The sequence below is a fragment of the Drosophila guanche genome, unplaced genomic scaffold, assembly GCF_900245975.1.
Source record: "Drosophila guanche unplaced genomic scaffold, DGUA_6, whole genome shotgun sequence".
NCBI classification, from domain to species: Eukaryota; Metazoa; Arthropoda; class Insecta; order Diptera; family Drosophilidae; genus Drosophila; species Drosophila guanche.
The window spans coordinates 681,863-709,126 of NW_022995748.1; the positions used below are offsets into that span (position 1 = coordinate 681,863).

The 27,264-nt window shown below is 43.7% G+C and overlaps 2 protein-coding genes, 1 long non-coding RNA gene and 1 other non-coding gene across 4 annotated transcripts in view; 3 read left to right on the top strand and 1 right to left on the bottom strand.

The window, feature by feature from the left end:
• The first annotated feature begins 271 nt into the window (after positions 1 to 271).
• LOC117584447 (semaphorin-1A) overlaps positions 272 to 27,264 on the top strand; it is a 115,289-nt gene continuing 88,296 nt past the window's right edge. Inside the window, 1 exon segment of the mRNA XM_034273364.1 lies at positions 272 to 506. Within this exon segment, the coding sequence (XP_034129255.1) occupies positions 287 to 506 (220 nt within the window). The 5' untranslated portion in view covers positions 272 to 286.
• On the top strand, positions 3,364 to 4,134 carry LOC117584454 (proteasome subunit beta type-6-like). The gene has a single exon (XM_034273372.1). It carries the CDS (start codon positions 3,412 to 3,414, stop codon positions 4,126 to 4,128), a length of 717 nt encoding a protein of 238 aa, XP_034129263.1. The 5' UTR covers positions 3,364 to 3,411; the 3' UTR covers positions 4,129 to 4,134.
• Positions 7,249 to 20,445, bottom strand: LOC117584458. The gene is made up of 3 exons (XR_004573852.1): positions 20,433 to 20,445; positions 18,193 to 18,198; positions 7,249 to 7,330 (listed from the first exon to the last, which is right to left on the bottom strand). It is a non-coding gene; the product is annotated as an uncharacterized LOC117584458 (long non-coding RNA).
• On the top strand, positions 7,254 to 7,326 carry Trnaf-gaa. Its single transcript has one exon. It is a non-coding gene; the product is annotated as a tRNA-Phe (tRNA).

The following is a 27,264-nucleotide window of genomic DNA, read 5'->3' on the forward strand; positions in this document are numbered from 1 at the left end:
ATAAAATATAAAATCAAATCAGCTATAATAAGGAGAAGAACAGCAACAACAACAAGAAAAACACCAAAACCCAACCAATTTTTGAACATTGTAACCGACCGACAAAACAGGCAAACATTTGCATACATTTTATGCAAAATAGAAAATGTTAAATTCCCACAACGCTGCAAACCAAATTACGCACAATAAAAATAATAATAGAAACCACACAAATAAAAACAGCAACAGCATCTGCATCCGCATCGGCATCAGCAAAAGCAACAATAGTAACAATAAAAGCCACAAAATGCATTTGAAAAGTGCAACAGCAACAAAAGCAGACACAGTAAAAACAAAAACAACAGCAACACACAAACTGAAGCATAAGTTAAGCAAATTGTATGGATACTACGGATACGGATACAGATACGGTTGGATGCAAGTCTTCCTACTACTAACACTCTACGTGATTGGTAATCAAAGTGCCTGGCAGGAGAACATACGACCAAAACTCTATGTGGAATTAGGTGAGCGATATATTAAAAATATTTATATGCAGAGGATATATTGGGTATTATTCATTTGGGTCATTTCGTTAAGGTTTCTCTTGTCACATCTACCCTGAAACACGCCTTAAAATTGGGATAATTTTATTGCCATAAAACCTTCCCGTATTTAACATTCTATCAATCATAAAAAATGTACATATTTATTGCAATTTCTTCTGCTCATAATCGAATTTATGTGACGTCTTACGATGTGTCTGTCAGCTGTGGGACCTGTCAGCATGTGACTGAAGTCTGGAGCTGAAGTTCCAATCACTGCAACGAGATTAAAACTAAAGCAAATGTCAATTTAAATTATGACTAATAAAAGATGCAGCCAGAGACAGCAAAAAGAAAGAAGAGAAATGTGTGGTGGAAGCAAAACGAATCGAAGTCAACTGCCAAAAACTTTAATGAAAATTTTTTATTTTCTTTTATGTGAGAGCACAGAATGTAATTTCACTGCACACATGGAGAGAGGGTAGTGGTTAGTTTCTATATTCAAGTTTTGACATTCAAAAACTTGCCCATCCATCCCCCCAAAAGTATCCACTTTTGTCAGGTGCTGAAGAAGAAGTTTCGGAGCCCAAGAATCGAAGCAATAACTTGTGTAGAGTAGAGAGAGATACAGAGAGAAAGAGAGATCTGAGAAACATGGCTACTAATGCACATACACACAGTTTTTGAGATATATCCACACGACATCCACACGTTTTGCTATCTTAACTATAAATAACAAAAATTCCAGGCAAGACATTATTTGCATAAAAGTGGCGAAGCTTTCAGGAGTGCTGCTGCTGCTGCTGCCTTCTGCCAGTAGCTAGCACGGTGTCCTGCGTGTGTCCTCAAATGTACGTCTACTTGCGACATCATCATCATCGTCATCGTCAGGAGTAACGTCGTTGCATATGCAAATTTTTGCTTGATTTTTTGTGTCTTTTCATTTTGTTTTTTTGGGCTAAAAAGTTGGGCAACTCACGTAGCTTGAACCTCCAAATGTAGCAGTATGTATACCTAAATATATATATGTACCTAGTGCCAGGTACATATGTATCTGCAGTGGAGTTTGTTTTGTGCTGCAAGATGAAGCAGAAAAACTGGGGAAGTTGCCAGCAGCAAGTGAAGTTTTTAAGGAAGTACGAACTAAATGCTAAAAATATATTTTGCACGCTTCAAAAATTACGTTATTAAATGTGCATTTGGCGCATACTTAAATCTGTGGCACAACAAACACATTTAAGGGTAAGACAGGAGGCTTTTTCCCCCAGGCAAAGGACTAAAACGAAATAAAAGTCAAAAGTGTTTCCATTCAGGAAGTCATACAAATGAATGTCCTACCATTTTCCAAGAAAATGGTGCCAGAATTTCACACATGCATGAAAATACTGCAGTAGGATGTAAATTAAATTAAATGTCAGCTCGATATACATTTATAACCCGCACTTTGTGGGCCAAATGGCAGCCATAGCTAGATGGAAACTGGCGAAAAATAACCCAAAAAGTAGTAAAAATTTCAATTTGAAATCAACGGTAGCAAGTTTATAAGTTCTGCAGAACTGAAGGTAATTTCCCCTCTCTGATAAAACGATCCAATTTTCATTATACTCAATATCTCATTAGGGAAGAAGAATTTCATTTCGTTGCAGCAACTGGAACCGTGTGCGGAATGAAACGTTTTTATTATTAGTTTAGTTCTCGCTCAAAATCAACTCTGAGGATAATCTGTGAAACGAACCCGTTGATGCCACGCCCATGCCACTGCTAAACCAATTACTTAGCTTCATTCCGCTGCCAGAGACCTCCTCCAGCGACCTCCAGGGACGGCGTGCGCACGTGTTAAAGTTCATTTAAAATCCATCAGGGAGCAGCAGGAGCAGGAAGTGGAAATCATCGTAAAAAAGCGTTCTTCAAACGTGGCGACACTCCATAGTGGGGAATAGAAGGGTGACAACTTCATCTTGGAGGGGCCACTCGTGCATAACAGGAAAATAAGGTTAATGGGGAAATTATGAATGCGCCAAATGAGCAAAGGGAGGCGCTGGGTGGGAGGCTGGGAGAGTATCGTAGGGGTAATGCCATTCATGTGCCATACCCATTGTGTTGGTCAGACCAGAGAGACCAGAAACAAACATCAGGCGTCTCTGTAGGGTCAGCCCATAAAATATTACAACCCTGCGTTCCGTGCAGAGTTGCATTTGACAGCCGCAAGTGGTTGTCATTAGAGGAGCTGCGACAAAACGGTCATTTAAATGCACTCTTCTGCTGCCGGTGCCGCTGCCGCTGCCACTGCTGATGCTGCCACTTCAGCTTCTTATTCTTTCATCTTTCCCCCAGACTCTCCCGAAGTGGGTGGCGCACCACTTGCTGCAAAATTACGTCTATCAAGTGGCGGCAGTTAATGTTGATCGTTTTGTGGCACTCTCTTGCGTTGCATCCTGCACACACACACACACTCGCATCGCTCTAAAAAAATGTCCCCCTTTTTCTCTCTGTAATTTTTGTGAAATGTTTCTTATGCTTATTTCTGGATACGTGCAAGGACTTTCTGATTACAGCACAGCCAGGCAATCAGGACGAGGCGTGGTGTATGCCTTGCTGCTAGGCAGCAAGTGGCAGGGAAAAATCGAGACAGCGCTCAGAGAAAAGCGAACGAAAGTGGAATTCACAATATTCAAAGGTGGAGGGTTTATGATATATATTTAGCTGTATGGAAAACAACATTTTGAGGAATGAATTTCAAGTATGCGGACATATTTTTTGATGATCAGTCCACACTATATTCTTCCCTCACCATTAATCCAGGAGTCATTGACTATAACTTCCCCTTTTGACAGTCATATCAAATTTTAGACAGTCCAAAACAGGAGAGTCTCAATACAACAGCAAAATGAATAAGTCCCATTGGTTGGATCCAGATTTGAAGGCTTCCTTCACTCCCGTCGAGTGTGGCACCACCATCATGGCCTTCGAGTTTGCGGATGGCGTGGTGCTTGGAGCCGATTCCCGCACCACCTCCAATTGCATGGTGTCCAATCGTGTCACGGACAAAGTGAATCGAATCACGGACAACGTTTACTGCTGCCGCAGTGGCTCCGCAGCGGACACCCAGCAGCTCGCTGAGGAGGTCTCTATTCTGATGTGGCGCCGCAAGATGCACACGGGCCAGCAGACTTTGGTGCGCGATGTGGCCGCGGAGTTCCGCGACAAATGCTACACAGGTCGCAGATGCCTATTGGCCGGCATTATTGTGGGTGGCTGGGACGATCTGCATGGCGCACAGGTGTATAACATTTCACTTGGTGGCATGATGACTCGCGAAAATTTCAGTTATGGCGGCACGGGATCCATTTACATTAGCGGCATGCTGCGGGATGCCTATCGGCCGAATATGCAGAAAGAGGATCTGGTGCTGCTCGTCCAGTCGGCTCTGAAGCAGGCCATTCATCACGATAGCTTCTCCGGCGGTGTGGCGCGCATCGCAATTATCACCAAGGAAGGCATCGAGCGACGTGTGTACTACAACACCAGCACGGGAAAGGCACAGGCCACCGGCACGGATGGAATCTTGGGCAGTTCAGAGGGCAAGAAATCGCGCGAGTCGTAAAATAGATTTTTGTGTAGTTTTTTTTTTTGTTAATTAAAATCATGTTAAGATTACCCAAGGAACGTGTCCAATGGGAAATTTTCTGCAGAGCATTTGGAACGGGGAAAGAGTGGAAGAGTGGAACATTGATGTCCCTCTTCACACCTTATTCCAGTTGAGCTTGGGGCGACCATTAAGGTATTTTCTTTATTGGCATCTTCCGCGCAATTGAACTAGCCCCGGCCCTCGTTCCGGAGTAAATGTCTTGGCTGCCAGATGTTGACCAGAGTTGCCACCATCGAGTTTAAGTTACATGAACTTCCGTTTGCAGCCAATTACGCGTTGAAGAAGCTTGCGATGGCTGCAGCAGGAGGTCTGGCGAACAGTTACTTCCTGTGGCATGGGGAGAGGCATTCGATGGGGATGTCCAAGTGCAAGTCACCTAAAAATAGTTTTGCCTCGAGTCCGCGTCTGCGTCCGTCCCGTCATTAAAACTGTCTGCAACGTGTTGGAACAGCAAACATAACTGTTAATTGCCATTTGTGTGCGGAGCGAGACTCCGCCAGTCCTCCACTCCACATTGACTCGATTCCGCTACGTCTTGAGGTTCTCATTTTCATATTTCGCCGCATGCGCCTCATTACAATTTAATTCAGAATGTAATTGCAGACGTTGAGTGGAAGTTGGACTGGGAATGGGAATGAGAAGGGGTGTATGTAGATGGGGCATGTGGGGATGGCGGGCAAGAACTGTAGGCAACCACCGACTTGGCAAAAGTTTTCTTGCATTTTGCGGCACTTGACACGCGCCTCGCATAATTTCCACACGTCTTATGTGCCGCACAAAGCTGCACTCCACCACACACCGCTCCACTCCACGCATACGTACGCTGCTCTCTCCCCCCCTAGTCTAGTCTCGTGCCTTACATCCTCACATTGTATCTGCATTTCCATATGCATATTTTTTGGCAGTCGCTGTCAGAAAGGGCGGAAATGCGACAACTAAAAAAAAAGTATATATGTAGTTTCCCCCTTGGGACATCGGTTGCTTTTGTTCTCCAAAGACACCCTCCGCTGTGTGTCTCTTTGGCTTCGCTTCCTCTTCACTTGTTTCTCTCTCTCTCTGCATTTACATATTACTTTGATTCCATTTATGTTTCTGTTTAATAAATTGTGAACGTGAATTGATAATCGCTGTTGTCGCCGTTTTGGCTTTGTCTGTATTTAGTTTTAGTTGAAAAATATTTTATGTGAGATGCATAATTAAGGCGAAGATAGCTGGTGGACGGTGTAATGCCATTTATGAAATAGTTTTGGAGTTCTGAACCAAAGAGGAAGGGGACTGATTGTAAAGGTATTCCCTTTGGAAATCGAATTCGAGATGTGGATGTACGAACTTCCCGAAAGCAAAGAGCAAGCAGAGACTGAGATCCTCATTATTTGTACGATGAAAATCTTTTAAAAGATGCCCCAAGCATGCCACAAAGCCTTTCACAAGACACTTTCACACTCCTTTTAGCCCATTTAAAGTCCATTTTCAAATACAATTAATATCAGAAAATGTTTCCCCAGTCTGCTGCAGTCTCTGGGCTCAGTTTTAAATCGAGAGGAACATTTGGCCGTGTAATTTGAAATGGGAATTACAAATCACTGGGTTGTGCTTTAAGCACAGAAAATAAAACGAGATAGAGAGAGAGAGAGAGAGAGAGAGAGACAGAGACAGAGACAGAGGTGGAAAAAGTAAATCCAAAAGGAACACCCAATCAATTATATAGACAGCAATTTTTACAGCCCCCACTGGGCAATGTCGTTCAGCTCCCGAGCCCCCCGTCCATTGCTCAGTTCATTCTGCACATTCTGGTCATTCGAGCCATTCAGGGCATCCATCTCATACCCCTTCCAGCCCTGCCCTGTCGACTGCCGCTGCAGTGTCTGCAATTGGAACATTTCATGGATTAAACGTTTTCTTAATTGAGTGCCTCATTTTCCGGTTAGGAAGTTTTTCTCATGCCGAGAAAATAAATTACACACATGAGTGCAATTTGGTAGCTGGCAGGCAGGCAGCCAGGCAGGCAGGCAGGCAGGAGCAGCAGGACTCGTTTCAGGTTCAGGAAAGCAGCCTCCAACTTTAACCTGGCGCTCAACTGAACAATCACCTCATAATGGCGTTAATCAAAAAGTTGCCACGACTGCGACTGTTGCAGTTGCATCCCGTTGATGCAGCAGATGGAACATTTAACGATTGAACCCTATACATGCGCGTACATCTCTATGCACATGCTTTTATTCAGGGGTTCAATGGCTCTTGGTCTTGGGTCTTGGTCACCAGGGAAATTAGTAATATGACAAGTGCAGCAGCAGCAGCAGCAGCAGCAGCAGTCAGCAGGCAGGCAGGCAGCAAGAAGCAGGCAGCATCATCATCCCCCATTGCGTCGGGGAACAAATGAGCGCCTGGTTGCGCCACCATTTTTACACATTTTACTTATTCCCTTTGTTCTTCATGCTATGGTCATGGTCCTGCTCCTAGCTTTTTGTCTCTATAAATTTGCCACTGATCGTCGTCCAGCTGTCCAGCTGTCCTGTGTCCTGGCACTTGGCCAGTAATTGAAATGGCGTAACGACTAAAAATTGAGCAGAATCTCTCTCTCTCTCTGCCTGCACTTACCCCCTTTACTCCATGGAAAAGTTAGAGGGGGTTTACATAGAGGTGGACAAAAAAAAAAGAAAATTGTGGCGGGCTGGGCATGTGGCACTAGAAAAGTTTTGCTCCTCTCCTGGCACAAGTAAAAAGTTAATATTGATAAATTGATTAAAAGTTTAATAATTGTACATTTTGTTTTTGCCCCAAATGGGCGGGGCATTGGCATGGTGTGGTGCGGGGCAATCATAAAACTTATTGTCGTTGGGTCGAAAATTAAAAATTAAGAAAAAGTGAAAACAAATTATCTGAGAAGAAATGGGAGATAGGACTTAACCTCTGCCATTATATATACATATATATTTCTTATATACATATATTTCTTTAAAGCTTAAACCAAAAGATAGGAATATGCTTTTAAATGCCCCACCATACCATTGCGGTTCTCTCTCTCTCTCTCCTCTCTCCCCCTGAGCGTATAGGGGGATTTTGGCACCGGTCGATCAAGTGCCGAAATAGCTCAGTTGGGAGAGCGTTAGACTGAAGATCTAAAGGTCCCCGGTTCAATCCCGGGTTTCGGCAATCACTAATCTTTTTTTTCTCTCTTGTTATTTTTATTTTCCTGTTCATTTCGGATCCTGTAAGTACTCACATTCCACGCTGGAATATAATTACATATGCAAAACATGCCGTCAGTGTTCTTATCGGATTCAGGCACTTCCTTACTTTGTTCTCATTACAAAAAGTAAATGTATGTCATGCCTGCGTGCGCCAGTGGAAGTCGTCGAGTTCCGACAACAATTCACTCACTGCACACACAAATCCCAATATAAAAGAACTTTTAACCAAAAAACATAAAACTTGTTCCCGAACAATTGCAGAAAATGCTGTGGCTGTGGTGCGCTCTCTCCGGCTGAGGCTGAGGACGAGGAGGAGCAAAAGCACAGAAATCAGCATGACAATTATAATGATAATGAGGAGGGGGGATGCTACTATGCAGTGGCAGGCAGGATCTTGATGAAAATGTCATTAAGTGATGGCAAGGAATGCGCGCTCAACCAGCCCCCCCCCCCAAGCACTGCGTCAGTGAACCTGCGATGGGGCAACGTCATCATCCTGGAGCTTTCCCCACCCATACTTCTAGCTATCTCTTTCTCAGTTTTTCGTGTTGCTCTCTGTCTCACTCTCAATCGCATCTCATCCGTGTCTCGTTGTCCTTGTCGTCGTAGTTGGCAGCCCAACATTGAATTCAATTAAAAAAGTTTAGCTTGATTCCCTGTTTTCTATGCACTTTCAAAGGGTCTATTGGTTTTGTGCAGAAGGTTGTCAGGCAGTTGCCTGAAGGAGTTCCTTAGCCGGATCAAGATTGGAACACTCTAATATATAAATCAATTTTAAAATAAAACCATCTGATAGGATATTCTAGGCTTCGACTGTCGTTTAAAAGTTCTCTTATTATGCTCTCATGAACGTAAATACATCTCAACACAGACATTCTTTTGTTCTCTAATTCATTTAATTTACAGGAAAATGAGCTGCTCAACAGTTGGCCATACGATAATTGAAAGCTTCAAGATTTTTGCATGTGTCGGGAGCAGCGCTGTTGCTGTTGAACAGTTGAACTATGTTGACGTTCATTTATGCCTGACTGTGAATTGAGAAGTTGTTCGGGGGCCAATCCACAAATGAGCGAAAAATTAAATGCTAGTAATGAAGAATATTTTGAGCTTATGCTGGCACATATTTTTCAGACTAATGCCCTATTTTTGTATGTGCCTGATCCTAATTACCCATTGGGCTGTGTTCTCCAGAGTTTATGCGCTAGGATTTTCTCTAGGCACTTAAATAATAAACAGCATCCTGGACAGCAATAACTTTGCCTTCCACTTGAATATTGCCAGCCATAAAACATAAATCACACTTTTTGTCTTGCACATAAAACTTCTTCAAGTTGAGGCCCCCCGCGCCACGCGCGACTGTCAGCTGCAGGAGCCACCAAGTTGTTATATTTTATTTTCTTGAGCAAAGAAGTAAACGCGTTACCCCCGCATTGGGACTGCTGTCGTCGTTTGTGTCACTCTCCTGACTTCTTCCTTTTGCTTTTATTTTTTTTTGCGGCCGGCAACGCTAATGATCTGCGGCAATGGCGCCCACGTAGCCACCTCAGAGTGAACCGCAGCCACATCCTCCTCAGACGTATCCGCATCCGCACCTGCATCCGTATTGTCGATTGTGTTTTCGTTACGGCATCAACGTTGTTGCCTCACGTGACTGCCATTTAGTTGCAATCGAAGCCGGAGATGTGCCACTTACGATAGGCAATAATAGAACGATTTTTGTATTATTGATGACTGCTAGGGATGCTAAAGGGAGTGCTTTTCTCTTTGGGCAACCCTTTCATAATTGAAACATCTGTTTTTTTGTTTGGCACAGACATCATTTATCATTGCCAAAGACATTATTAAGACTGGAACGGACAGGCCTAGTCGGGGGGATACATTATAAACCATTACACGCGTCTCATATATGGATGCCTATGGCGTAATTGTGCGAACAACCCTCGTTGCGATGACGTCTCAAGCCGAAGCTCTCGACGTACCGACCATCATCATCACAGGCGACAGCAGTTGACATCCACGAAGGCCCACGCAAGCTGCTGCTCACTTTTGTTCCCCCGTGAAAATCAGTGGACGTCATCGGGGCGGCCTACCACTTGTTCACCCCTTTGCTCCTGCCGCTCCACGCTGAAACAAATGTCTTCCGTCTCCGGCTTGGCTCCGTCTCCGTCTCCGTCTCCGTCTCCGGGCTTCTGTTTTTGCCTTCTTTTTTCTTGTATCCTCTGGCTTGAGCCAAATCCGTTGTAGAGTTTTTTTTTCTTAGGCGGCTATGCTGTTCCTTTTGTCGAGATTTATCGCCTTTTATTCATCATTGTCACTGTGGAGGGGGTTTGAGTGGGTGCTGCCACTGCCACACGTTTGCTGCGGTGACAACGTGAAACCGCGTCAACGCAATTTGCCGCCATGTCGAGATCGAAGTCGAAGCCGTAGCCGAAGCCGAAGTTGTGTGAGGAGTGGAGGGCCTGTGCGAAATCTTTGTGACGCCTTTTGGCCTTCATGATGAATTATTGAGACGCATGTCGCTGTGACAATCGGCAAATCAGCCAGGAGCCCTGGTGCCCTGGAACCATGTGGAGCCCTCTAACAGGGGTCGGAGTATTTCTATATCTATCTCTATCTCTATCTGTAGCTCTCCCTGTCTCTGTTTGACTGATGATTTGTTGAAGGGACTTCCGTTTTAGGGTCGCTACTGCCTCTGCATTTCAAGTGTATTAGATTTAAAAGTCATTTACGAGTTTTGACCTAATCCGCTTACCATCCAAAGTGTTTGTCACACGAATAGCAGATGTCTCTGCCTCCGCTTGAGTGTGTGTATTTGTATTGGCATTAGTCCTAAATATATATCTTCCATCTCTCTGTGCTTCTGTGTGTCTCTCTGTCATTACATTAATTTGCGGTATTATGTCCTGGACTGGACTGGACTGGACTGGCCGCCTAATGAAAGTCTCCTGTAAAATCCCATGGCAAAAGCAATTTGTAAAAGCATTTTGCAATTTGCCCCCTCAAGCACTATTCAACAGGAATAAGGGTGGAGGGTGCGTGGACAGAAACAGAAGGAAAAGATAAAGACAGCAGGCTTGGGGGAGCTGCCAGTGGAATGAACTTTAAGTTCCTAAAGTTTTAGGTAAAATGCTTGGTCACTTATTCGCTACCCGTGGTATTTATACTCGTTACATTATACACCGTATTTTTACTCGTTAATTTAAGCTTTATTCATTTTCTGGCATTATTTTCTAAACATAGTTCCCTAGCTTTTCCATTTGCTGTTCTTTAATTCCCACTTTCGGATCTTTTCTACAACTCTGCCGTTGAATATTATTTGCACTATACTCCAAATTCATAGCTCAGTTTAAGCAGAAATAGTTTTGCTTTCTTTCATATTTTACAGCTCGTTAGCTCGTTTATAGTTGGATGATTTTTTTCGCATACATATTTAATGGATGGCCAACGGGACAGAAACTGGTGACAGCTTTTCACTTTTCACTTTTCACTTCGGTCAAGGCTGCTGTTGCCTGGCACTGCCACTACTTGGGCTGTCATCGTTTTCAGCCATAGTTTTCTATGGTCCTCCTCCCATTTGGCTATGGCATCTGAATCGAATGTCTGCCGGCAGTTATCGCTGTGGCATTCGGCTACTTTGATGTTGAAGTTGAAGCTTAAAGCCACGGCGCGCTGACCAACTCGAGAGTCAGCGTTTGAGGATCTTGTTTTTTTTTTACGAGCACTCGTATGCCTCGCTTTGCTTACGTCTCTCTTTGGGGGCCATGTCTGCAGCTTATGGTGCTGGCAGAGAGGTATAGCAGCTGGTGGTAGGCTGGCAAAAACACATTTTAGAATTTTTAATGTGCCGCCTTCTGCCTTTTATGGCGACAGAAGCAGAAACTCTGTTCGAAACCGCAGCAGCAACCAAGAGGAAGCTCTGGCTCTCAACGTGTACACCCAGAAGATATACCCGTATTTTTCCACCGTCTCTCTCTCCTCCAGTTAACATGCACATGACATTTGTCTTTAGACGTTAATCTCATTAAATAAGCAATGTGGTGCAGACCAGGCAGACCAGGCAGACCAGGCAGGGGCTTTGTGCTACCACACTCTTTGAGTCTCTCTCTCTCTCTCTCTCTCTCTCTGGCCTGTGTGCCATTGTGCGTGCTGAAATGTGAGCTACTTTTGCCGCCTGAACAGTGGCTAAAAGTTGACTAAAACTATAAACTAAATTTATACAAAAATATATATAAAAAAATGTAAAGAATAATGAAACGAACGCCAAGAGTTTTTCCCACAAAAAAATGGACAAAAAATATAGTTTGGCTCCACTGTGCCGTGTGATTTGTGAGCCTGCAATATTGGGTCTGTCCTCCTCCTCCTGCGACTGCGACTGCGACTGCGACTGCAGTCTCTCCGGCTGTCTGACAGTTTGGCTCGTACCGCTCTTAATGCAAATACAGAAAAGGGGGGAGCCAAAGCGCATTAAGAGCGGCACAAACGAACGCTCGCAAAGTAAGCTGTAGGTGGTTGGGGGCATGCTGCAGATACTATGCATACTAGCAGATACAATGTGCATCTTTTATGACATGGCAACGAGAGTGACTCCTCCTCCACCATCTCCTACTCCTCCTGGCTGGCTGGCTGTGTGGGGAAGTCTGCATTAGGCTCTCTCGCTTTGTGTCTGGGCAAATGTTTCGCCATCGATTAGTTTGCTGCCAAATTGCCAAAAGCCGCACATTGCCAGGGAGAAGTGCAGGATGCGAGAAAGCCTGGACCTACCTCCTGACCTGTCCTGGCTTGTGCCCAAAAACTTTTGAGGCGGTAGGGCGGAGGACGAACATTTGCATTTTGTGGGTGATGTGCCGGATGCCGGATGTGAAATGGCGAAATGGTAATTGGTAATTCTATAAAGGCAGGGTTTAATTGATGAATTACTGTTGCACTTTAGAAACCAAAATCCCCAAATGTATCTTTGAAATACACGTATAAATTGTGTATGTGTGGATGGGTGTGTGTGTGTGCGACTTTTGTGGTCGGTTGCTTGTCTGTGGAAGCAAATTTCGTGTGTCCACAAAAGATAATTCGAACGCAACATCTGACGAGGCACTCAGCCGTCTGATTTCCATTTTAGACTGTAGCAAATGCAGATACGAGTGGGAGAGATGCAGATACAGATATTTGCAGGAAGTTTTCAGCTTATAATTCCGCCAGAATACATCCTCTCCCTGCCCAGGCAGCTGGATAAAGTTTGAAATTAATAAGGATTTGCAGAAGATTCAGTGGAGAGATTCAGTTTCAACTGTGGAAAACAATGGAAAATGTTCAACTCACAGGGGGTCAGAGGGGCACTTGAAGCTGCCAACGGATGCGCAACTAAATCGTCCGTGTCATCGCGCTGAGCGACCCTCAACTTACATCTCTGCCTCGTACTCTCCCACGACTGTCATTCGCATTGCCATTCTCATTCTCATTCCACATTCACATTGCATTTTGCTATCCGTCTACACTGTTGACTTATTTGCTTTGAGATAAACGCCAAGTTGATTTATACAACCCACCGACAATTCATTCAGCCATTTGCACCAGCCAGCGGCCACCACTCTCGCCCGCTCAGTTGTTCATTCATTCAGTCATTCATTCATTCGGTCGCTCGGTCGCTCGGTCGCTGAGTCGCTCATGGCAGAGACATGCAGTCAAGCGTACAAAATTCTTGTTTGTTTGTTTCTTTATTCATTGAGCAAGCAGTCGACTTCCTTGCCACCAGATCAGAGTGTGCTGCTGCAGTGGCAATGCCTGGACAGAGGCTAGCCGAACGACTAACAAACTAGCAAACAATAAGTGCATGAGGAGGTTGAGTAGACTCTCCAAGGATGCGCCTGTGCGAGTGGCAGGAACTCCACAATCAATTCGCATCGACTGCGACTGTGGTGTCGTCCAGGGTTCAGGTCTGCCACTGCTACGCTCGCATGTTTAATTCAATCAAAGACCTCACCTATTCACATAATTTACTTCTTGATTAAATTAGCCACCAAAAATACTATACTAAAAAATAAATTGAATGAGAAGACCAGCAGCTCCACTGCTCCACAGCTGCTGAACAATTGATTTACTTGTTTGACATTTGTCGCTGCTTTCTTCTACGGAAACTTCTTTCTATCTGATGTTTTTGTGGAAAGGCGGACAGTTCAAAGGCTAGCAAGCATTGTATTTGATGATTGATTGCTGATAGTTCTAAAAATGCAGCAACTAACAAAAGGCAAATCAAGGTCGAAAGTAGAGGGAAGCGCCAGGCTATACCTGAAATTTATTCCAACTGGCTTAAGGTACAAATTGAAATTAAATAGCTTGCAAATCAACGAGCATTCATCTAGATTCTAGATCTGCAGTGGCGTAAGCCACTCATTAAAGTAAGCCGCCTCAGAGAGCTCTTGGCTCAAACCTTTTTGGTTCCATTTTTATACTCTCCATTTCGTTTATGTGGGGATCTGTTTTATGTACGGGTTTATAGATGGTACGAGTAACTGCCACCCTCTTTGGCTCTCGCTCTACATGTTGTGTATTCTGTGGGCCTTTTCGTGGCATGGCGGTTGAATAATGGCGGCTTGTATGCTTAGCGGCAATTAATCAGCGGAACTGTCCGCACCCAAACATGCGTGAACCGCCCAGCCCACACACACACACAGTAGTAAAGAGAGAGAGATAGAGATAGAGATACGAGGCGACCCTAAAAATGTTTTGCTGTAATTAACTTAGATAAACAAAGAGCCAAACACTGCAGCACGGCGGCCATGGGGACATTCAGAGTCGTCGAGTCTGAGTGCCACCGAATGGCATGGTGTGTTGTTGTGCTGTGTCCTTGTGCGCCTTGAGACCATCATCCCTCACTGTAAGAACAGCAGCAGGAAGTAGATAGAGAGAAAGAGAGAAGTGGAAAAGAGTAAAGTGGAGTGGAGTGGAGTGGTGTGGTCTATGGATTGGCTTGGACCCACTTCCGTTCTCGTCTGCTGCTTCTGCTGCTGCTGCTGCCACTTGGCAGACTGGCAGCTGGGAAAAATGATTGCCTCAAATAAATCATAATTAGGCATGTAAACATTTAACAGATGTGAAACGAGTCCGTCAGTCAGTCCAGTCAGTGTGTATGGGCAAGACAAAGCGATAACATAAATCGTTGATTGCGTCCAATCCAATCTCTAATCTCCAATCTCCAATCTCCAATCCAAAAACCAAATTGTGTTCTTTAACGCATAAAAATGCACACTCCAGCAGCAGGTCGAAAAGCTCGTACAAATTTATGACAAATCTCTGCGCCAGAATTGTATACGATAAATCAAGTGGTCAAATATATCAATTTCATTGTTGATTTACATGCATAAATCTGTGGCAGGTATTTTAGCACTTTGATCGAAAATTATGCGAATATTCACATTATTTTCTGGCTTCAAATAAATGCTTTGACATAAACAAATGCAGTTGAAATCGATTAATGTTTGTGGTGCGATGAAATTGTGTTGTTGATTTATGACAATTATCGAATGACAGTACTGGCACGTCTCTCTCTGTCCATTCATGACAGGAGCAATACTTTTAATCGTTGTAAAATCGATAGTTAAATATTGTACTAGATTCTGCAAACCATTGGGTCATCTGGTCATTGCAGAGTCTTGCAGAGTTTATCGCTCCCCCACATTGGCTGCTGCTCGTAAATTTCATGGAATTAATTACAGCAGCTGTTGGCTGCTGTCGCTGCTGCCATTATTATTGCTGTTGATATTGTTTGTGAGAGAGATAGCGAGATGTTGTGTTCTTTTTATTTCACTGTCTCTGCCTTAATGATGCATGAATTACTAGACTTGGGCGTGTACTCGGGGGCACAGGCTTAGGGTCGAGGTCAACATTGTTCATGTTGCATGTCATTCGTTCTGCGGTTCATTGACTAGACTACTGCCCGTACCCCTTTGTCTGGTAATTGATTTCTTACCTCTTGCCAGGGAGAGCAGGGAAAAATGAATACCCGTAATTACGAGTATTTCTGACATGTGTGAGTGGTGGAGCACCAGTTCCTGCCCTGCCCTGCCCATTGTGCGGTAAGGTAAACAAATGAGTTTACGAGTTCTTTCTGCATTCGTAATTGTTTGTGCGTGGGGCTCATTATAGTTGCCACTAGAATATGTTGGGTTAAGGGATTTACAAGGGAATTTCCAATGATCATTTTCTAAGCAATTTTGTTTCCCTTTTTTCTCATTTCAGGTACGTAAAAGAGCTACTTGAATAGAATGTCGTTTGAATGAAGGTTTGACACACAAAACTTTGCTTGTATTCACATTTAAAGACTTTTTCCAGTTAACTTTTCAGCGGTTCAAAAAAAGGAGTGACCCCCCCGACTCTCGACTTTTGTGCTGCAATTTATTTTCAGCAGCTTATCAAATTAAAGTTTTGCGGAATCTTGCCAGCTAGCACTTTTTTTGTGGCAGCTTAACCCTGCACCACCCTCCCGCACACACCCATGGGATCCACTTTTCTGTGATGTTTTTTATTTTTAGTACAGAGTGTCTGAATGTTGTCGCCATTTGCGTTGAATGGCGACAGCAACAATAGGAGCAACAACACTGCGTAATAGAGTCGGTTAGTTGAACCCTGACTCCCCTCGAGAAAGAGAGGACTTCTCCCCAATTGGCTCTGGCCTGTGAGCGAGCAGGAGGGAGGGTGAATTAAGTCTTTGCAGCAGTCAGCACAACAATGGAATGTCGTGCTATCTCTCGGGTGCACAATGTTAGAGTTGCACTTAACTTCAGACACAGGAAGGCAAAAAGGAATAGACAGGAAATGCAAGGACTAGCATAGAGCTCCACAATGAGCACAAGGACAACTGGCGAAACGTTAAGCAGGATGCTGACTGCTGACTACTGACTACTGACTGCCGACTCTCCCCCACTTTCTCTATGTGTACGTACGATGTACCGCTGACAAAAACAAAAGTCGCCATGAGTGCTGCATGAAATAGCTGCAGCATTTGGTTTTGCTTTTGCCGTTGGCAAAGTCAAGTGCCAGGCGATGTTTCCAACACAACAATACACTTTTCCCCATTTCGCTGACAGGGCTTCCACTTTTAATATCCTGTAGGTATGCGATTACAGGGTATGATAATTGATGCAACGCAAAAAGGACTACATTCTGTGGGTTTTTTGAAGTATTTTAAAGGGAGTAAAAGAAATGGGAGCTCTGAAAGTTAAGAGCCAATTAATTAAAGATTGATCTTGCGACTCACATTCAAATGAATTGTCTTTTTTTTGCATGTTCCATGGATAATTGTGCACTAATTTGAGTGCATTGCAATCAATACTGTCACTGTCTAATGGTAATGCAAAATGTCTCAACCTGCACTCCAATATTCGCTGCTGTAATTTCTCTCATTTCATCTGCGACTCTTCACTCGACTCCTGCCTGACGCGGAGCAACAGCAGCTAATTCTGCACATGCACAGCGTATGACGTCACTTAGCGCAGACAACTGTGATAATGATAAAATTAGATTATAGATGCTTTTCATTTTTCACACCCAACTTGATGCTGCCGCTGCAGCCTCTTTGTGTGGTGTGTGTGGAGGAGGAGTGTATTTCAATTTATGGCTGCTGTGGCTCCCATGTGGGGGGAATTCCATGCGGGTGCTGTTCTGGAAAAATAATTACCATCAAAGTTTTATATTACACACATATGTATATGTATTTATTTATTATAGGAGGGAGCGGTGGTGCGGGGTGCGGCTGCGGCTGCGGCTACGGCTGCTGCTGCGGAAAATACACAGAAAGTCAAGTGGAATGAAGCGAAAAATTCCAAATGCATTTGACAGTTTGCTTAAGAGCATTTGTTCTTGCTGGCAACTGGCGAAAGAATTGTCTGAAAGATGCGAATACAAATTGTTCATAGAGAAGAGGAGGGATGTGGTGGGCTGTTGCACGTGCAACAGCTGCCACTGTTGTAACAGTTGCTTGGAGCAGCTTCAGTTTCAGCTTCAACACATTTGACGATTATCAATGTGCCCCCCGGACCCTTTTTCTTTCCACAGCTGCTGCTCCTGCTGCTGAAACATCGAACAATTTCAATTGAGAAAATTATTTCTATATTTGTCTTTGCTTCTCTCTCTCTCTCTCTGTTGTCTGTGCAAAATTCGACACAGTTTCGTTAAGTAATTGAATTCAATTGCATCCACAGTAACCATCGACGACGACGGAGACTTTGGGATTTCTGTGAGTGAAGCCAGCGATAAAGTTGTGGAAATGTAAGCCCAACTGCCACCAAGGCAAGTGGCAAGTGTTTTATGGAGTTATCATACTGCATTGATTGGAGTGAATGTACATTTTGGAAAGAACTTTCTTATATTTTTAAAACAGTTGCTGAGTTTATGGGAACAGCTTGAATCTCAGCAAGGAATTCCACTTCTTCAGAGTACTAATTGCAATTATTATAATTATTCTAGCATCAAGAGATGGCCCACAGTTTTATAATTGATATTTTCACAATCGAAATGAAATAGTTTTGGCGTTTGCCGTATAGATCGAAACCACGGTTTAATTCATTTTGAAACAGAAACCAAAGTAATCCATTTCGTAATTCAATCCACTGGAAACCCTTACCCTTACCCCTTTGCTATCCCTTCCTGTTTTTCCCACAGCAATTATTTTCACATTATGTGGGATTTATCTCCTGGATATCAAAGGGGGAAAAATATACAAAAATTAAACAAGCCAAACCATCAAATTAGTGTTAGCCGCAAAGGATTTTCCAAACTATTTCAAACACTGCCCGACAACAAAACCCGAGTAAAAACGAGAAAACGCCATGGAAAATACTAATTACTCTACACTAAAAAAACTTTAACGATGAGTGTCGGGCAATCTTGACGAGGGTACGAGGCAGGAGTGTGGGGCTTGGTAACCGCATTGCTATAAAACGAGAAATATTTGAGTGTAAACACAGCGTACGATCCATCCTCTGGCCCTGCCGGGAGAGAGGCGCCACACAGAAGAGTGTTTTTCAGGGGCGTTGCATGCCACGCACAGGCACTACACACACTCGCTGCCGCCCGGCTGGCAGCGCACAGCCCAGATACATTTGTATCTCTTTTGAGCTCTCTTTTCCAAAAGAGGGCGAGACCAAATGCAAATGCAAATGTCTGCCTGTCTGCCTGTCTGTCTGGGCCCCTGCCCAGCAGTGCTGGGTATTTAAAAGGGGGAGGCCAGCCGGGTGCACATGTTGCAAATGCATTCGACGTGAACGTGTCGAAAGTAAGTTGCAGTTGCAAGTGACAAAATCGCGTTTTGCTACGTGATACAGGCTTTGCCTCCGGGCTTTAAGCCACTCCGAAGCGACAGAGCTACAAACGAGTATGTATTTACATAGATACATATGTATCTACGTTCTGCCGACAGCACAAACTATTTGTCACGGAATTCCTGCGACACTGGGATTAAGTTCTCGCATTGCACAACTCCGCGCCTCGAGATTTACTTTTCCAACAGAGCCAAAAGCTCTGCTCGAAAAAGGAAAATGGAAATTCGAAAAAGTAAAAGTGTCAAAGGATGGCAGCGGCATGTGCCACAGGGATTCCCACCTGCTTTCAAGATGCTTGTAGTTGCCGCAATTACGGAAAACTTTCTTTCGCTTTTGTGTGTTGGGGCTTTGACTTTTTGGGGCACAAGTCAAGTGTCCAATTAGGCGTGAAAATGAAAGAGTCAGAGGCAGGGGGGAATACATGGAAAGATAATTAAGGGCCACATTAATTTAGGAAAAGTAAATTCCCTGTGATCTACAAAGAGCTACTAACTATTGTGAGAGTAAAACTAAAAAAAGAATAAATAATTGTAATAATCAAATAATAATAATAAACATTAATAAATAAAGATATAGTAAAGAAATAATACAAATAAATAACAAAATTACAATGAAAAATTGAGAAATATTATTTTACTTGTTAAAAAATAAGTTAGTATTGATAAAACAAAGATTATCCATCCAATGAAGCTGAGATTGAATAGCGAATCATTTCCCAGAATGACCATTAACTGCAAATCAATAAACGGACTCGTTTTCCTGCCACTTAGGATCGTTGTATCATCATCTAGGGCAAGGTAAGAGTGTGTCTGCAAATTAAGAAAGGAAAAAGAAAACAAGTAAAAGAACAAAGCGAAAAAGATTGCTGTACAGTGGAGTCGTTTACATGAGCACAACAAACAAACTATCAGAAAGCAAAGCAACAAAAAAATAAGCACTGAAAAGCAGCAGGAATGGAAGAAAAAACCAGCGTGTGACGTTCTGATATGTGGAACACGCCCCGTGGATACCACACCCACAACTTTCCCAACTGTAGGAAAAGAAATAGAAACATGTGTCTACATTCGCAGCAGAGCCAAAAGGAAACTCCATGTTACGTACAAGTGCGGAGGCAAGAGGCAAGAGGCAGCATGCATTAAAAATCCACGCTTCCGGCAGGAGTTTTGCCCCCCAGAAAGCCATCTCTCCCGCACAACCCACCCTCGTCCCCTGCACTCATTCAGGGTTTCAATAAAAAGATACAAACCAACACTGTGCGGGGAGGGGAGAGAATGTATCTATGGGGGAATGGCAAATGCATTTGGAGTGTTTGCGGCAAATGCCAAAATGAAATACATAATACGAGTACGAGTACGAGCACTCCTGCCTGCTGCCTGCTGCCTGCTGCCTCTCCTCCCACATCCTTCGTTTCATTTTGTTTTGCGCTGAGATGCATTTTTGTTTTCGCTACTGGATTACTCGTATCATGACCGATTTAGCTAAGGGAAAACCTCCCTCACCAACTGCTATATTTTTTCCTTTTAGTTATATTTTTTTTTTTTTTGGCTAAAAATGTAGTACTGCTGGAAGGCATTTTTGCTCCGTGTTTCGTTCGAGAGAAAGAGAGAGAGTGAGATGTTTTGTAATCCGCTTTTAAAATAATGAAAGAGCCACAAAAAAAGTATATGCTGCAAATATACATCTATAGAAATATCTAAAGAGATTTTAAAGATGAGCTTTTTCTACTGAATTTGCACTGTTTTGTTTTGCCTGCCTAAACTTTTTGTTGGTTCAAAGCGCTGGGGGCAAGTACTGCTGCGAATATTGCTTGTATATAGCGTATTGTTGATACAATAAATCTCTTGCAGGCGAATCAATAAAACTTGCTAATTTTCCGCTCCAATTAGCAGATTATACTCTCAAACAATCTCGGCAAATGGCGACGGAGGAGGGATAAAAGGAAAATAAGTTTGCACAATGGCGAAACAAGTTCCGAAGGAGCAGTAGCAACAGCACCAGCAAAAAAAAAGTTCCTTCTTCTTCGTGTACATGGATTTTATACTTCTCTAAAAAAAAGGAAATAAAAACATTCAAGACTAGAACCGAGGGCAGTGGCCGGATAAGAGACAAGCCAGTCCTTGGCTTGGATTCCTTCCTTCCATTTTTTGGGCATTCATCGCGTGGGATCTACACGTCGACAGAGAGAAGACTTCGTTCTGTTCTGTAGATTGAAGAACTGTGTAAATGTTGGACAAGGCAACGACAAACACGGATTAAATTAGGCTTTTCTTGGCTGCCAATTGTTTCTACTGCTCACTCGATTTATTTGAATAATTTTAAGCAGTTTTCCGTTCCCCAGTTTAACTTAACCAATCGATAGTTGATCCAGTTACAAATACTTCCGCAAAGTAAATTACTGTCGAAAATCAAATGCAAATTCCAAGAGTAAGCCCTTGCCCAAAAGTTATCTATTTCCGAATTACATTCGCCAGTGGGTTGGGGTTTCCATTCCCCTTGCCCTTTTTGCACTGTGCAACTTATAAACAAGATTGCAAATTTACTTTAAAGACCAATCGGAATTCTGTTGAACAAGAAGAACAATGTTTATCCAAGCCATATATCTATCGCTTCTGCCGTGTTGTGTTGTGTTCTGATGTGCTGCTGCTGCAGTGCAATCGTTTTGCCCACCAGCGGAGCTGTGTGGTGTGGCAACTTTATGGCTGATTTGTAGCATGCAGCAAGCAATAATTCAATGCTCTTTGAAGGGCAGAGGGGGTTGAGAGAGCAGCAGCCCAGTCCCATCGTTGGAGAGACAAAAGCCTTCCCATTGCTGGATATTCAAACACCTTCGACAATGTCGTTGTCACTTGGTGGAAAAGGGAGAGACGCATGGAGTGGAAGTAGCAGTGGCAGGGAGCAGGGAGCAGGAGCAGGCGCCGGCTGCTTGCAACTGCAATCTGTCTGCCCTGCCAATCTCTCTGTCGGTCTGCCATTCTCTTCTGTCTGCTAGTCTGCTCTTCCCTCAATTCTGTTCGGCTGGGATTCTCGGGGTGAGGATTCAGCGCCTGCCATATGCGTCCTTCTGACGCCAATGCCAATGCCGCCGCCGCCACCTTGAGTGCAGCAGCGGCAGCGGCAGCAATCGGTTGCACCTTTGAAGCGTGTCCGCAACAGCAACAATTTGCATATACAGTCACACTCCAAGGGCTGCTTGCTTTCATTGATTAGAGATGGTGAAATGTCCAACGATGTTTCATCTGTGGAAATGGAAGAGGCATTCGGGTGTGGAGATTCGAGAGAGGTTTTTGGCCTACAAAAAGGGAAGACAAAAATGGGATAAAAATTGAACAAAATAAATATATATAATTATATAAAATATAAATTTAAAAAAATAATTCTAAAAACTTATAAAAATATATTTGGTTGTGCCTGTGGCGCTCTGTGCCTTTGGACTTTAAATAAATCATAAAGAGAATAACGTGCGGTCGTCACGAGCACATCTCTAACGAAGCATGCCGAATCCTCTGGTCTCTGGCTTCGGTTCCCCTCTCACAAAATGCATATGCAACATTGTATCTACATTTGTTTGCAAGCAGATGATCTACACCCACCGACAGCCGGGTGGCAGCGAACGCACACGTGCGCTCTCTCTCTCTCTCTCTGGCTTTGTTGCATGCCTCGTTGTGGTGTTTATTTTTTTCCTTTGTGCACTGCAATTTGTTCTGCAACGCTAACATAAACACCCATGCATCCCATGCATCCATCCCTTATTCTCCGTTTGCAAAAGTTCCTTCAACTTCGACTTCGACTTCAACTTACCTTGGGTTGCATTTGGTTTTTGTCATTGCCATTATAATTGATGGGAATATAATTTTGTTTCGCTTGCCATCCCACCAATTTCCACAATCTCTTTCCCCTTTGGCTTTTGGCAAACGGAGTTTTATGCAAATTTTATCGTGCAAATTGCTTTTAATGCATTTTGAATGCAATTTGTGTTTTGTGTGTTTGAAATTGGAGTGCGCCACAGTGCGCCAGCGCCAGTGCCAGTGCCAGACAGCCATCCAGTCAGACAGCACACAAAAACTCGTAATTGAAACTGAAAGATTTTAATTTAATTTGAGTTTCTGTTTCTCTTATCGCCATCACAGCCCAAAGCTGCCTCGCCTCGCCATCCCTTGGAGGCTATTGTGTGTGTGTATGTGTGTGTGTGTGTTGCCTTTGCCCCTCCTCGGCGAGTGAAGAGAGAGTGTTGTGTTGCACTGTATTTTTAGCTGGAGCATTCGGCATGCGGGATGCATGCAACCTTCGTTACGCCTCTGATGTGTCTGCCAGTATCTGCATTTCGGTTGTGGGGGGCCATTCATTGAATTGATTTAGATCAAATTCATTCGTGTTTCTGTTTTGTGTTGATTACACGCCACGCACAAGCAGCAGCAGCAGCAGCACAGCATTCATGCAACTTCATTATGCCACCCGAAATGTGGCATGTAAATTGTGCATCTCGGCGTCATCATGGCATAGATTGAGGTGTCCCCACACCTCCTCTCCGGAGTCCCTGTCAAACGAGCTTGTAAGTGTGTCTGGGGCTTTTGGTTTTTGGGGTGGCTGGGGCTGAGATTTATGAGATGCACACACACACACATGCCACACACGGCATATAAATCTCAATCTGGCATTGGAGTGAGAGCTGGGAGCTGGGAGCTGGGAGCGTGCAGCCACACTGCTCCCTGCCTCATGTGTGAGGTGTGATAAAGACTTTAATTTGATTTAAGGCATTGCATTGCATTGCATTGCATTGATTCCTGTATTCATTAAGTCATTTGGTTCTGTTTATGGCCATTTTCTTTATACACCCATCGCTTGGCACTTTGAACACCTGGCTTTCATCTGTGTAAGAGGCAGTAATGTCTCGCTGTTTAATGAGCTTTATCCTTAGCATTATCTGCATTAGCCTTAAAGCATTTTGAAATAAGTTCTTAATCTGATTAGGGGTCTCTGGTCTCTGGGGGTCTCAATAAGCTACACAGAGCCAGCGCAGTGACCATTTTCTGCGCTTTGTGCCACGAGACCACTGAGAGGGCGGTGCGGGGGTGTTGCGTTGCTTTTAGCTAAGGATTGCCCCCGTTCCTCCGTGCCACCAAACAATGAGCAATCAAATTAAATCCACACTTCATTGTGGGATAATGAAAGACTTCTCTTCCCTTCCCTTCCAGCCCTGCCCCTGCCCCTGCCCTGCCATAAAAAAGTCTCTCTGGCCAAATGATGTTAATGAAATTAATGCCAAGTTATGGCCAACTTTTGAACAGATGACTTACCTGCTACGGGATTATGCTTAACTTTTGTTGGAAAATCAAAAACTTTTACTAACCAACACACAGCCAGGGAGGAGGGAGGAGAGGGGTCGTCTGTTGTCCATTGAAGGGCAAAAGGGGTTGCCATGGCCACACATAGCAAAACCACATCTAAAACGAGGGATTTCCTCAACGGATAAAGTAATTTTTAAATCCATTTCTCGGGTTACCACTCGAATCCACATCCACTGCTGGGGCGACCTTTTATAACCTTCAAATGAGCAGCCAGCACTCGGCTGGTTGGGGATCCAAATAACAATTTAATTATGAACATACTCTGTCTCTCGCAAACTCCTCTCCGGTGTGTATGTCCCAATACGAATTCAAGGACAAATAATAGCCATAAAGTTTCCGTCGGCAGCAGCATCAGCCTTTGGGATAAGCTAAGAGCTCATTAATGTCACATTCATGGTGGCTGGAGCTCTCTCTCTCTCTCTCTCTCTCTGGTAGGAGCATAAAATGAGCCCAAATTCTATCAGGACTAGGGCTGGGACTGGGACTGGGACTGAGGCTGAGGCTGCTCCCAGTATCCATTTAAATTGAGTGCACACACAACAAATTGTTTATGGGCGTGTGCTGTGCATCTCTTCTGGCTCTGGGCCTGGGCCAGACCGAGTGTCGTCTGTGAGGTAATTAACGTGGCTGGAATACCCCCAACCTACTCTAAGCAAAGAGCCCGGCAGTAAAATAATCAAAATTAGCCAGAAAACGCCATCATCGTTTTGGGTTTTGTTTTTTTGTGGGGGTGGAGGCCAGCCATTTATTTTTGCTTGCATTTTGCCATCTACCAGAACCAGGACCTGCTGCTGCCTTGGCGCCATGTGAATTATAAAGGGATTTGTATTTAAAGTGTGTGTTGGAATGGGGCTCCCTCACATTAGAGGTAAACACTCTGAAATGGGTTTAACATTATCATTTACATTGGGGTGTGTGGTAATGGAATTAGTTGTGTTTATTATTGGGTAAATATATATATTTTTGAGTGCTATAATTCTGACTTATTTGTAGAAGCATCGAATGGCAAATACTTCTAAAACTTTGCCAATACAATTGTAGAATGTCAAACAATTCTCCTCTCACCGTTTTTCGGTTTTTGCTATACCGCAAATTTCCTTTTGAATTTGAAATGTTTATCCCATTTCTTTACCAGCGTTTATTTTATATTCCATTTCTTTAGGAAATAGCTCCAAACAAGCTTCGAGAAGCCTTTTCGTGTGGCTGAATTTATGTTTACCCGTCGCACTAATTAAATTTAATATGCATATTGCCAAGGCATTTGAAGTGGCCAGTCCAGTGACTGAGAACCAGCCCGGGAACCACAACCAGTTCGAAGGGGGTTGCAGAAAGGGAGGCCATACGGAGAGACCACCCTTGCGGTTAGTCTGCCAGTGGCTGTGTTCCTCCCTGTGTGTGTGTGTGTGTGTGTGTGTGTGTGTGTGTATGGGTAATAAATTTGATTAGTAGGATTTACGGGCAGGCCAAAAGACGGGACTTGGACTGGACCCTACGTAAGCGCCAAATGTTTCTTGGTGCAGTAAATTTTATGCTAAATAGTTGAGGCAAAAAAAGGTTGTTCGAAGGAGTTTGTTGGCCTTTTCTTTACTGGTTTGTCCATGTCTTTTCTACTGGTTTTCTTTATTTTTTACGTCCACGTTTAACGAGTTGTTACAATAAAATGTTTATTGCATGCTTTATGGCGCTCACTTGTTCGTTATTTTCTTTGCACTTTTTTTTGTGTGCTGCACGACAGACAGAAGCGGAAGTGCACAGAAAGTTCGAAGGCGAAAAGTAGGGAGCTCCGAGTTAGGGAACCAAAAACTTCAAAGGGGTTTCCTATTTTCGTTTGAGGTGGCCACGGCTACTGCGCACTTTGCAACGATTTCTCATCAGCATCACTGAAGCTGCCAAAAAGTATGCAACACATCCTCGAGCTCATCATTAACGTCATTATCGGGTCATAAAGCCAGAGAGTGTGGGAGAGAGAAAAAGAAATACCCACAAATGATGCCAAGAATCGTTCGAGTTAAAACCGCTCCACGACATGAAGTGGCGTCGAAATGGCCAAGATTCAGACTCCTTGCTGTGGCTGTGGCGGTGGCTGTCAGCCTGCTGTGAGGCTGAGGCTGAGGCTGAGGCTATGCTGCCATTTTGCCAAACTCTGAAATGCAGTCAATGCCTCCACTCCCGGATTTGCCATTCACTCTCGTTCCCTTCACTCATTTGCAGCTAAATTATGCGCATTGGGCTGCTTTTGGTATTGAAATTACGAGTATTTCTACCCTCGAACCGTGTTTATCCTTCTTCTATTTTTTGTTGGTTGCTGCAGCTCGTTTGGATTCTGCTGCTGCTGCTGCTGCTGCTCTGATGATGATGATGATGGCACCCCTTGCCTTTGTGCCTCAGTGTTTGTGGTTCAAAAGTGAAGAGGAATTTTTTGTGTGCCTGCAAAATGCTTTTTGATGATTTGCGCTGCAGGGACATAAATCTACATTCGCAATTTGGCAATAAAAATCCCGAAATTTAGAGCGAGTGCAGTGAGATGATTCAAATGAATGCTTGAAAAGGTGCCAAAGAGCAGTTCTTAAATGTTTAAATATTTTTATATTTTATTGTTTTTATTGAACAAAGTTCTAATGTAGATCTCTTTTATCTCTTTTATTGCAGGTAAGCGTTGATGAACAGACTCTAAGAAGGAGATCGATATAAAGATAAATGTTTATAAATAAGTATGTAAATACTCATGTAAATATGTATGAAATGCTAAGCATGCCAGAGAGCGGTATATTAACACGAAGAGAACTCAGCTGTCAGCCGGCATCGACTAATCTTCAGTGTAACTGCAAGCTTTGCTTCGCTCTTCAAACGCAATGGACATGCCCTCCCAATTGCTTCGCTACATTACTCTCTCAGCAACAACAACAATGCCGGTCACCGAACGTGATCGATCGTGTCGACTAACGGAACCCGCAAGCTCATTTCACGGGCATCGCTACTAAGCGCAAGCAATGCACACGCTCTCTCTCGATTGTTCCGTTGCAACGCTCTCTCAGTGGTTTTATCTATTGCTCTCTCTCGCTGTTCGCCGGCGCGCTCACCAAAAAGAAAAGAGAGTACCGATGCCCTTGGTTCAGAAATATTCAGACAGATGTAAATATGTATTAAACAATGCCATATTTCTTCATTCAATCAACATCGAGTTGAAGCCGGCCACAACTCTTACACCTTTATGGATATGGCTGTGGATGTCCTTATCTACGGGTA